The sequence below is a fragment of the Mirounga angustirostris genome, unplaced genomic scaffold (assembly GCF_029215605.1).
Source record: "Mirounga angustirostris isolate CCGP_5_RB_7025 unplaced genomic scaffold, mMirAng1.0.hap1 SCAF_15, whole genome shotgun sequence".
NCBI lineage: Eukaryota > Metazoa > Chordata > Mammalia > Carnivora > Phocidae > Mirounga > Mirounga angustirostris.
The window spans coordinates 74818439-74830527 of NW_026991723.1; the positions used below are offsets into that span (position 1 = coordinate 74818439).

At 51.2% G+C, this 12089-nt stretch overlaps 1 protein-coding gene across 5 annotated transcripts in view; it reads right to left on the minus strand.

Moving 5' to 3' along the window:
• The window catches only part of WHRN (whirlin), a 90799-nt gene extending 79661 nt beyond the window's left edge, over positions 1-11138 (minus strand). For all 5 annotated transcript variants that reach the window (XM_064580143.1, XM_064580142.1, XM_064580141.1 and 2 more), the window contains exon 1: positions 9762-11138. In XM_064580143.1, the coding sequence (XP_064436213.1) occupies positions 9762-10379 (618 nt within the window). In that variant the 5' untranslated portion in view covers positions 10380-11138. The remainder of the gene's footprint in view (positions 1-9761) is intronic.
• Positions 11139-12089: the final 951 nt, after the last annotated feature.

Below are 12089 nucleotides of genomic sequence, written 5' to 3' on the forward strand. Positions count from 1 at the left end.
GTGGGCAGGGCGATCCACTGGGGCTGGCCTCACGGGGACCGTGTGTGTGGACAGGTGCAGGGACACAGAGCCGCCTTTCAGAGGAGGGCGTGCTGCCCGATGGCACTCGGGGAACAGCCAGAGAAAAGGACTGTCTGCAGACAGAAGGGGATCAGATCATGGGCAGCCTGAACATCAGGTTCAGGAGCTCGGCTTCTGCCCTGAAAGCTCTCAGCACCAGTGCAAGGTGCTAGGCAGGGCACCACTTGATGAGAGACAAATTTCGAAAGCGTGCCCTGCCTCCGGGATGCTGAATGGACTGGATGAGCAAGACCGGAGACAGCCAGCCAGCCAGGGGGCCGCTGCACTTCGGTCTCCAATGGCAGAGAATTCGGCCTCCAATGGCAGTGTGGTCTGGGATGTGCTGGGGAGGGATCGGGCCTGGAGGGTCTGAGCTCGCCAGAGCTCATGCAATCCCCAACAGGGAGACTGCAGAGAGGATAGCAGGTCAAGGTTACTAACTTGGGGAATGTCCATGATTTGTGGGCAAGAGGATGAGGTGCCTTCAGAGGGTCAGACAGGAGCCTTGACTTCCAAGGCAAATAAATGCTTTTCCTAATACTGGGGAAGAGCTGAAAATATAAATTAAAAAAATAAAGATACCAAAAGGAGGCCCAGGTCCTGTTCAGAGAAAGCACGGCAGAGAGGAAGGGATCTGGGGACAAACTGAACATCTTGACTTAAACCCTCAGGACTGGAAGAACTCGTGGAGGGAGGAGAGGATTTAAGAGAGTTTGGGAGAACCTGGGATAGGCCTGGGGCCCCCTGAGGAGAAAGAGGAGGTGGCAGGAGAGATGGAGCAAGGATGAAGGTCCCGCTGGCCTCAGACACACCGCAGGACACCACATCCTCCACGGCCCGCAGGATGGAAACGGCAGAAGGAAGACATCCCCCAGACTTCCCCCCTTCCCCACCTGCATGGAAGGGTAACTTCTGAAAGCTGGACCACTCTTCTTCTCTTTTCTTAATCAGAAACCCCTTAATGAAGCCTCACACACCATTTCAGATGTGGTTCAAATACATTCCAGGGTTTGTTGTTGTTGTTTTTTTTTTTAAGTCCAGATGCCATATTGTCAAATCACCACTTTCAACCTGCATTAATTGCTTTAATGGGTTCTGGAAAAACAGCTACCTTCTCTCCCTTCTCATCAGGGCCCCGGGGGAGCCCAGCAGGGAAGGATGCTGGGGAACAAGGCCGGAGATGCAGCTGATCTGGGAAGCACACTGTCACACACCGGCCTCTGAGCCATGCACCTGCCCCACGTTTTTAAGGGAGGTTGGGACACGCAATTCCATCCGATCCCTGGGCTTTATTGCCACTGAAAAACGAAAGAAAATGCAGATGCCAAAACCCGAACAGGAGCAGTTAACGTTTTTAAGGAAACTCTATGTGGGAATATTGACCACATTTAGTAAATGACTCTGCAATTCAAGCAGCTACCATGCATCAAGAAGGCCCTGAGCCCCGGTCTTTTCTTCCAAAGGCACCTTTTTTTCTTTTTTTGGACTAAGCAGGCGCAACAGAAGACTTTCAAAGCCAAGAGGATGCAGTCGATAACATTTTTCATTACAATACTGCAGTAAGACCTCCGTGGCCGTATTTCTCAAACTTGTGATGTGCGACAGCAACAATAAACTGTGAGGGCTAGGGGCCAAGTTCAAGGGTGAGGGGGTCTGCATCACAGAGAGGCCAAGGGAGCTGCTCAAGGTCACGGCCAAGTAACCCAGTCAGATGAACCCAGGTCCATCTCCAAAAGCCATCTCCAACCTCTCTTCCCTGGATTGTCCAACTTATCAGCTGACCTTGCACCTCTGGAGTCCTGCTCCAAAACAGCTCAGGATGGGTCCACCTCTCTGGTCAAGTCTTTCTGTGGATAAATGTTGGGGATGGGGACAGATCCCAAAGGAAGGTGGTGCTTCCTAAACCTCAGTATGATGAAGACTTGCCTAGGGAGCTTGTTAATTCTTGGGCAAGCTACATTTCTGAACCACGACTTCTAGAGTATTTAGAAATACCCTTTTAGATGTCACTTTGCCATGTTCTTCCCTGTAACCTGCAGCTTTAGAATCTGGTGAAGAAGACATTTTGGGACTTGTTTATGGGAGGTTGAAATATTTGCTTTGCATTCAAAGTTGAGAGGATGCTGATATTATGAAAATTCAGGTAGAGAGGAAAAATAACTATAAAACTGGCTGCCAGCTGAAGCAAAACCACAGCCAATTTAGCATAAGGAACAAAAATTCTCAAAGGGGAAGGAGGTAAAGGGGTTGGGACCGGAAAAGGAGAAAAAAATAAATTCACTTGTGCATTCTCGATAGAGAATAAAGCAGCTTTTAAACATACATGTGATTAGCAGGAACTTGGCCTCTACCTGAAATGCTGGGGCTTCTTAAAACCTGAACTGTGCTGGGTTTTGTTTCTGTTTTTTTTTTTTAAACAAAAAGCCAGAAGATATATCTCACCCAAAATTGGTTCATTGATTGCTTCAGAATGCACAAATGATTCTATTTTGGAATCACAGACACAGGCTGCAGAAATAACCCACTTCTGGGAATGTGGTTTTAAAATTAAGAGCAAAGCAACAAATGAACTAACCAAAGAGGTCTCGTAGGGTGGGCTGGGCTGCAGAGGGTGGGAAAAGCTCCTGCCCACCCAGGCACAGACGTTTGGTTTTTTTTAAAGGTCTTTCACTAAAAAGTAGTAGTATAGGGTTTCCTATTTACCAAATGTTTTTGTACCTATTAAGTCATACGATTCCATACCCATCCCGGAAAGGCAAGTAGGATATGGCTACGCCCATTTCATAGCTCCAAAGACTGAGGCATCCAGAGATGTCACGTGATCTGCTCACAGCCACACCATCAGCTTCTTGGTAAAGCATACATTAGAGTCTAGGGCATTCCTCGACATTTTTCTCCAAGCACCCACTGCCTTGCAACACATAGATTTTCTTCGGATATCCCACTCAGGAACCAAGGGATCCTGAACTCACCAGCATTGCACTGGATGCGAGATCATTCTATTCATTCAGCAAATATTCATTTACTAAAGTACCTACTGTGTTCCAGGCGCTGGGGTAGGCGAGGGAGCGACAGAGACCAAATCTTGGTTTTTGTGGAGCTTATTTGTAGTGGGGCAGGCACATGACCAACAAACACGGTGAAATGTCCTTCTCATAGTGACCGGTGTGCTGAAGGAAATTCCAGCGGGATGAGGGGATGGCGTGGGCGCCTGCTTTGGAGAGAGGGTGGCAGGGATGTGGAGGCACGTGGATGTTACAGTTTTTTGTTTTTTTTTTTAAGATTTTATTTATTTATTTGAGAGAGAGAATGAGATAGAGAGAGAGCATGAGAAGGGGGAGGGTCAGAAGGAGAAGCAGACTCCCTGCTGAGCAGGGAGCCTGATGTGGGACTCGATCCTGGGACTCCAGGATCATGACCTGAACCGAAGGCAGTCGCTTAACCAACTGAGCCACCCAGGCGCCCTGGATGTTACAGTTCTTAAAACCGTTGGTGACCCGTGGCCCTGGGTGGGTCCATGCCCCCCCAGCCCCAGGGCTCCCCGAGGGCAGGGGCCATTGACCATCCATCTCTGAATTCCAAGGACCAGCCACAGCCCTGGGGGAGCTAAGTGCCCCCCTCAGAGCTTGCATGGATAAAGGGCTCCCACGGGCACAGGTGGGGCTCAAACACGCCGCCTGCCCTTGAAGCATGGGCATCAGAATCCCCACTTAATAAAATGAAGTCTGTGGATGGTTCCTCAAAGGCTCCCAAACGTCAGGCACAAAGTATGCCGGCTGCCTGCCTTCCAGCGGGGGGCCTGGCCGTGTCTTCCAGGAGGCTGGCTGCATAACGACCAGGGCTGGCTTCCAGGCGGGAAGGTAGGGCAGAAGGGCCACCTCGTTTCTAATCCCCATGGTGACCCTGGACTGGTCAATTTCTCCTCCTGGAGCCTGACCTGCCTGGCCTCCCTGCCTCCCCTGGGAAGGAGAAAGCACCTGGCACAGAGGAGGGGCTCACTCACTGACACCAGCCTCCTCTCTTCCCGGCGGCGTTCCAGTAAAGCGAAGTTCAAACACAAGTGCACCCGCCCCATGGTGCTGCCTCCTGCAGAGGACGCCAGGAGTGCACAGGAAACAAATGGTCTGATTCCTGTTCGCGGCACCCTTTGCCACCTGCCATGTGCTATAAAAGTCAAATGAAATGTTTGCAGCACAGGAAATCTTTAAAAAGCAGCCCCCCCACCCTGGGGCACAACTAGAAGCCTGTGTGAGCTCCCTGTTAACGTCAGATTCTTGCTTGGGGGTTTAAAAAAAAAAAAAAAAAAAGGAAGAAAAAGAATAGGTTTCGAAAGATTTGTATTTCAACCTCCAACCACCTCCAGCCGTTAAATGTCATTCCTTCTAATCAAATTCTCTGGTCCTTGCTGGGCACTAGTTTGGGGTCCCTGAGCAGCAGAGACCAAATGCTGCTCTTCCAGGTCATAAAAGAACCTTGCTGGAAAGCCAGTTGGAGCCTAATCCCCCACGGATGCCTGCTTCAGCGCAAAGCCTTCTGCAGGGCAGAGGGGGGTGGGGGTGGGGAGTGGATTATGACTCGGAGGAGATGCACATGTGCTGGGCGCATGAGCAGACAGGGTGTGAGGGGCGGCGCGCACTTGACAGGTGCGTACAGGCTGTGTGCAGTGTGGCAGAGGTGGAAAGCAACAACACACCCAAAATCCAATTAGTCGGGGGTTACAGGATCATACGTATCTTTGCAGCCCCATCCAGATGATGAATCTATGGCAGGTAATAAACAACGCCAGGTTTGTGGCAAGAGGAAGGTGACAGCAAACCAAGAAGCTAGTGCCGGGGTAATTCTCTATCTCTTTCGTGTCCAGCTGAAAGCCAAGAGGCAGGAATCTTCTAATAATAATATCATCCCCCCCCCCCCAAAAAAATAAGGGCATTCTCTTCCAGCCTACAAAATGCTTCCCTCATTTGAAGAGGAAATAACCAGTTGCAAGAAGATTTTTGTCCTACCCTGGGCACTGTCATTGTCTAAAACCTTGAGTATCAGCTTGGGCCACATAAATAAGTAAGATTAAATTAAAGAAATGGACCCTCTCAATGCACTGCATCAGACTCTGGATCCAGCAAGCAAACATCTATTCAATAAAGAGTTTATTAATAGTGAGCTTTCAACATGTCATTGCTGGCAAGACCCGCAGGACCCAAGAAAGAGGACGGGGCCAGAAGAAAGTGTGCGCGTCCCCATGAACACATTACCCACGGTTTCCAAATTGGAAAACAGTAATCACACCAATGGGAGAAGCTGCATTTCAGATACAAAGGTGGAAGTGGTAATAATTTATAATGGCTTCAGCTAACCATGTACAATGGGAAAATGACAAATGTGTCGTTTAGAATGTGCTGGACTAAACACAGTGATTTATGTTAACATGGACAGATTTTTTGTGGGTTATTATGCAGAGAAAGGGAGGGTGTGATGACTCTAATTAAATGAAAGGGCCGGCCGCTGTTTGTATCTTCTGGAACGTTTCAAATTCTAATATGCCCCTTGGAGGTACTCCGGGTGGGGGGATGCTGAGATGGTAATGAAGCCATTTCATTTTTATCTAGATGAAACACAAACATCCACACACACATCCCGGCAGCACCCGGCTACCCCGTGTCCTGCTACCCGCAGAATTAGGGACTCGGAGGGCAAGCCGGAAAGTGAACGTGGTTTTGAGAGCTCCCAGGGCAATGCTGTACACGCCACAATCCTATGGTCATCTTCTCATTTACTCTGGAACAACACCGGGGTTGGTGTTCTTGGGTCAAGGGAGAGCAGGCAAGTTCTCATCAGTACAGTGTGTAACCCGTCAATTTCCTGAATTAGTAGGAGGCTACACAAGAGTGCCAAGATTCTCATCTCCCAATCCTTAGCCAACTTTCTTAACTCTGCCTTAAATGAAATCAATTCCAAAAGAACAAGAAAACACCGGATTAGACATTCTAAACGCCTTCTGTGTAGCACATACTGAGCAAATCGCAGATTGTCTGAGCCCGGAAGGGACCCTGGGCAGCCACTGGCCCATCCACCCTAGGACATAGAGAGGGTCAGTGACTGGCCCCATGGTCACAAAGCAAGCATGTGGCAGAGCCCAGTGCAGCAGCCCTGGTCTGTGGGCCCCTTGGCTAATTTACCAACGCTTTTTGGCTGAAAACCTCTGAAAGGTCTACTTTTTTATTATTATTAGTTTGGCTCCTGTTCATTCAAGATAGATTTTTCAAAAATCAAACATTTCAACATAATTGCAAATAGTAAATGGCTTGCCTTATCTGGACCTGTCACTGATGATTTAGCAAATAGGCTTCAAGAGAGGAATGGGAGCCCCCTGGACAGAGGAACAGAATCCTTGCTGAAACACTCTGAGCAACAATGGATACTTGATTTGTGAGAGAGAGAAGTGGAAAAAACTTTGTATGTTCAATCTCTCCTCTGTTCCCTGGGAGGAGGTGACCCTCTCTGATTCATGAACTCTTAAGTAACTTGATTCCTAAAATTTAATCTTCTTTTTATTATACACACACACAACACACACACAGTATCTCTCCTTCAGGATGCTCAGAGGATCTTTTCCCCCTCTTTCTACCTGCAGGAGAAAAATAAAGGTTTTAAGATTGAAAACACATCTCAAGAGCCAAAACACAGAAACAACCTAAGTGTATATTGACAGATGAACAGAAAAAAGTATACACACACACACACACACACACACAGAGGAATATTATTCGGCCACAAAAAAAAGAAGGCAATTCTGCCCTTTGTGACAACATGGATCAACCTGGAGGACATTATACTAAGTGAAATAAGCCAGACCCATAAAAACAAATGTTGGATGATCTCACTTATATGTGGAATCTAAAATAGTCTAATTCACAGAAGCAAAGAGCTGAACAGTGGTTGCCAGAGGCTGGGGCGGGGAAGGAAACAGGAAAATATTGGTCAAAGGGTACAGACTTCCAGTTATAAAATGAATAATTGATAATTCTATATTGTATGCTTGAAATTTGCTAAAAGAGTACATCCTAAATGTTCTTACCACAAAAATAAAATAACTCTGTGAGGTGATGGATAATTAGCTTGATTGTGGTAATCCTCTTACCATGTATCACAAATCATCACATTGTACACCTTAATTATATACAATTTTCATTTGCCAGTTCTACTTCCAGAAAGCTGGGGGAGGAAATAACAAATGAATAAATGAACAAATAAAATAACATTGAAGGAGAAATAAAACAGGTCTTGTACTAAATGCAGTGCGGTATATGGTACAGAAAATGCAGAAAAACTGGTGATATTTGACTAAAGCCTGAAGTTCAGTTAAAAGGAATGTACCTACACCATAAAAATCCCTGACACGGTGCCTTCCGGCACTGAAGCTCATAAAGAGGGGCTGAAAGTGGAGAAAAATCCTGGTTTCGGGCAGTTTGTAACTAGTGGAGAAGCTGGGGCCTCTTTTGGCTCTCAGTTCGGGGACTTAATGCCCTTAATTTTGTGGAGATGTGTCAATAGACCCCAGGGGTTCTTCTAAAGTGTCCTGAAACCGCCTGCCCATCCTGCAACCACAGAGCCAGGTTCCGCCTCCTCCGTTTTAAATTCCACCCACACGGAAAGTCTGGTCCCCTTTCCCCCTGGAGTTAAGGTGACACAAAGCCGTATTCATTTTGCCTGTTGCTTCTGAAGGTTCCAAAGGGGTGTGTCCCGGGCCGGTTGTGTCTGGCGTTGGCCAGAAAAGGGGCACCCCAAGGCAGGAGCTCATTTGGCCTTAGCCGACCCCTCCATAGGGAAAGTGACAGTCAGGGACCCGGGTGGCTGCTCAGCTCACAGGGCTCCCACACACATCCGAAGGCAGTTCTGCTCCTTTGGGTGCTCAAAAACCACACCACGGAGAGTTTAGGTTTTACTAGATGAGCTAAGGCCCACCCCAAGTCACAGAGTAACGGGACTGAGGCGTAAGTCAGGAAGGGTGCAGACACGACATGCAGAGCGACTCCCATGAAATACAGGAGGGCCGAGCCGAAGCTCAGAGCCAGGCAGCTCCAGCCTCTGGACATGCCTGACACTGGGATGCAGACCGACAGGAGGGCCTGTGCTTTTAATGTCCAGGTTACCGGAGGCCTTTCCAAAGTCTGTCACCTTGTGATGACAGAATTACACAAGTCTTTTAAAATTGCCACTAAAATTGAATCCACAATTATAATCGACCATTTGGATCAAGTATCTTTTCAGTATAAATTTATCATCTGGGAACTCCAGACCTTTTAGGGCCAAAGGCTAATGGGCTATTTCTTTATAAATATATGGAATGTCAGAGAAGGGGGAAAGACTGATGTGGGGGGAGGAGACAGAGAGGAGGGCAGGTGCATGGAAATCCAGAACCATTGTCTGCTACACCCCCCTCCAACAATATAAACCCATCGGGCTTTTCCCAGAAACAGCAGAGAAGTGTCTGAAATCCTCAAGGGGCAGGGGGTAGAAGAGTTGGCAACCAAACAAGGAAAGCGAGAGTCAGGGAGGAGATGGTTGTGCCCTAAGTGAACAGTCAGGAAATGGGCTCAATACACACCTGACCACGGGTCACTGAAGAGGACACGGAAGTAGCCCAGCAGGCCCTTAACCGGTGTTCCAATCACCTGCGCTGGGGAGGACCCAAGGCAGGGACAAAAGGTGTGGTGGTGAGAAGCTGGGTCACAGGGCACCCTAAACCTCTAGGAAGCATTCCCCTGCCCCACCCCGCCCACAAGCTGAGTAGGTCACTGTTTTTTCCTCAAACTTCTCCACTTCCTGTTCAAAGGTGGGCAAAGGTGGTGTGTGCGTGTGTGTGTGTGTGTAAACACCTTCAAGGGATTCTCGAATCCACATGTATACCAAACACTATCCATCTCAAACTCCAACTGGTTTTCAACAGCCCTAGGTGTGAGATTAGCAAACACGAAACTGCTTTAAACAGCTTGATTAAATCCCTAGGAGATTGCTGTCATGAGGTTATTTTTCTCAATTAACAGATGCAAAAAGTGCAGCTACTCTCAAGGGGGTGGAGGATTTATTTCTGACATTCAGGCAGGGGCCTCCTTTCCAACAAGGTTAGGGACACTTAGCAGGTCCAGTTGCCCCATTTTCCTAGTGGAGATCCAGAGGTTTGGAGAGGAAAAGCGTCTGGTCCCAGGATACACAGCCAGGTACATAAACAGCAGAGTCAGGTTAGAGCTTTGTGGATCACCAGAATGGCCTCCTTGGGCCACGTTGGTGCTAACAAAACTTTCTTTCAGGGTCAAAACCCGACTGAACAATGAGAATAGCAACAGCAGAAGCGAGACCACCCACTGATTACTAACCATATGCCAAGAGGGGACCTTTCCTTTTCTTTTTTTAATGCTCATAAGAATCCCTACGCCTTTTCACACTTTGTAGTCATACATTTGCCGGTGTATTTGATGTCTGTCTCCCACACGCTGCTAGCCTTTATGCAGGGTCCAAGTCTGTTTTGCCCACCACCTTATCCGCAGTGCCTGGCATCTATCTGCTAAAACAAAACTAGATGTTCCTGTTTTAAAGAAACATTTTTTAAGAAAAAGGGAGCCCAGAAAGATTAGGTAAATTTGCCTTAAGGACGCACACCGGCAGAGCTCCTGTCACTCTGTCCTGTCCCCAAACCACATCCTTACCTTGACAGCCTCAGCGTGGGTCACCCGGGCCAGGGATTTGTCGTTGACACGCAGAATCTGGTCCCCGACTCGCAGCCCTTCCTTCTCGGCCAGAGAGCCTGGCTCCACCAGCGACACATAGATGCCCACGCCATGCTCCGAGCCCCCGCGGATGCTGAAGCCCAAGCCCTCGTGGGCCTTGGCGCGCCGCAGGCTCACCAGGCGCACCTCCCCGGGCCCCGCGCCGTCGGGGCCGCCCCAGGCGGGCTGCCGGTAGGGGGTGGTGGCGGGCAGGTAGAGGCCCTCGGCCGTGTACTGGTCGAAGAGCAGCTGGTCGGAGCGCGGGATGACCAGGCGCAGCATGGGCAGCAGGCGCCGCTTGACCGGGCTGTCCAGCAGCACGCGCAGGGTGCGCACCAGGTCGAAGACGTTGCGGCGCGCGTGGTAGGCGTTCAGGCAGTGCGTGAACTGCTCCCGCTCCGCCTCGCTCAGCAGCGCCGTCAGCGCCTGGTGCAGCTGGCGCACGTTGGCCGACAGCAGCCGCAGCCCCGTGCCCCCGCCGCCGCCCGCCCCGGCCGCCAAGCCCAGCGAGCCGGTGGAGGACGAGCTCACCGACAGGCCGTCCAGCTGCGCGTTCATCTCCCCGCCGAGGCCCGGGGCGCGCGGAGGGGCAGCTGCTGCGCTCGCCGGCACTGGCGCGACAGCCGGAGTCCGGGGGGGGCGGGGGGGCGCGGAGACCGCGGCCGGAGTCTGGGGTTGGGGGGGGGCGAGGAAACAGTGGCAGAATCTCGGGGGAGGGGGGTGGATCGTGGAGACCGCCGCCGGAGTCCCGGGCGCGGGAAGACGGAGGGGTCGCGATCCTGGAGTCCGAGGGGCGCAGAGACGGCGGCTGGAGTCGGGAGGACACGGAGACGGCGGCCGGAGTCCGGGCAAAGCGGAGACGGCGACAGGGTCCTGGGGGACAAGGAGTTGGCGGCTGGAGCCCGGAGGTCGCGGAGACTGCGGCTGGAGTCCGGGGGGGAGGGGAGGGACGCGGAGAGAGCCGCTACATTCTGGACGGCACAGACACGGCGGGTGTCCGGAGTGGGGGGCGCAGCAAAGCTGACCGCCCCGTCACACCATGCCCGGGGCTCCCCCAGCCGGGCCGCCCGTTCCTCTCGGGCTGGGGGACCCCAAAGTCATAAGTTGGGGTGGGGGGCGCTCTAGTCCCAGAGCCCCCCGAACCGCAGCCGGTGGAGCCGCGCGGGCGTCCGCGAGGGGCTGCGGGGCATGTCCGGGGCTGCAGCAGTCCGGGGCCCGCCGCGCTCCTGCGCCGCCCGAGCTCAGACGGAGCCGCGCCGCCGCGAGCCGGGACTTTGCGAACTGTTGAGCTGCCCGGGGCCGATCTTCCAGCGAGTTCCGACGCCGCCGCCGCCGCCTGCCCAGACTTGGCCCCGCCCCCTGCCCCTCCCCCTCTCTCACCCCTTCCCCCCACGGGCTCTTCAGGAAATGACGTCCCGCCTCGCGCCTGGCGGTTGCCTGGAGACGGGGTGAAACAGTCCAGCCCAGGGGAAGAAAGGGGTGAAAGTGGGGGTTGGGGTGGGAGGAGCTCCGGGGGCACTGCGAGCCCCCCCTCCCCCACTTCTCCAGCCCCAAGTTGAGATGAGGTGGGCTGCAAACCTGTGCTCTTTTGGGATCGAAGCCTAAGCCTCAGGACCGCTTTGGAGCAATTAGCCGGCTAGCTAATTCACAATTATGGGGGAAAATAGCCAACTTTTTGCCTCTAAAATACCAAACGCTCCAGGCTCGGTTTTCTACCTTAAAACGTTGCGCTCCCCTCTTGCACGCCCTGACATACGAGTTCAAGTGTTTATGTGGACGATCGTTGGGCACCTACTGTGTCCAAGAGTATATACAAGCGTATACTGGTGCCTGCCTACTGGACCACACTGCCTGGTAGGCGGGGAAGCCGCTTTCAGAAATAAAAGTGTACACAACCCGCGTACACACATACACAAATGGGTGAGTGCAAAACTGGTGAAATCTGAACAAGGTGGGTGGATTGTATATCAATGTTAATGTACTGGTTGTGATCTTGTAAACACAGGGGAAAACATGGGATGTCTCTGTATTATTTCTTCCAACTTCATGTGAATCTACAATTATCTCAAAATAAAAATTTTAAAAATTTATATAAGGGATTGGGAAGAAAAGTATTCTGCGTCTTCCCATCCCAAGACGAAATGGGAAGATATTCCAAGGTGTGGCCTAGAGCCCTCCTGTCCCACCCCACTCCCCCAAATGTGATCTAAATTCAAAGGTGGCTTTCTAAGGATCACACACACACACACACACACACACACACACACA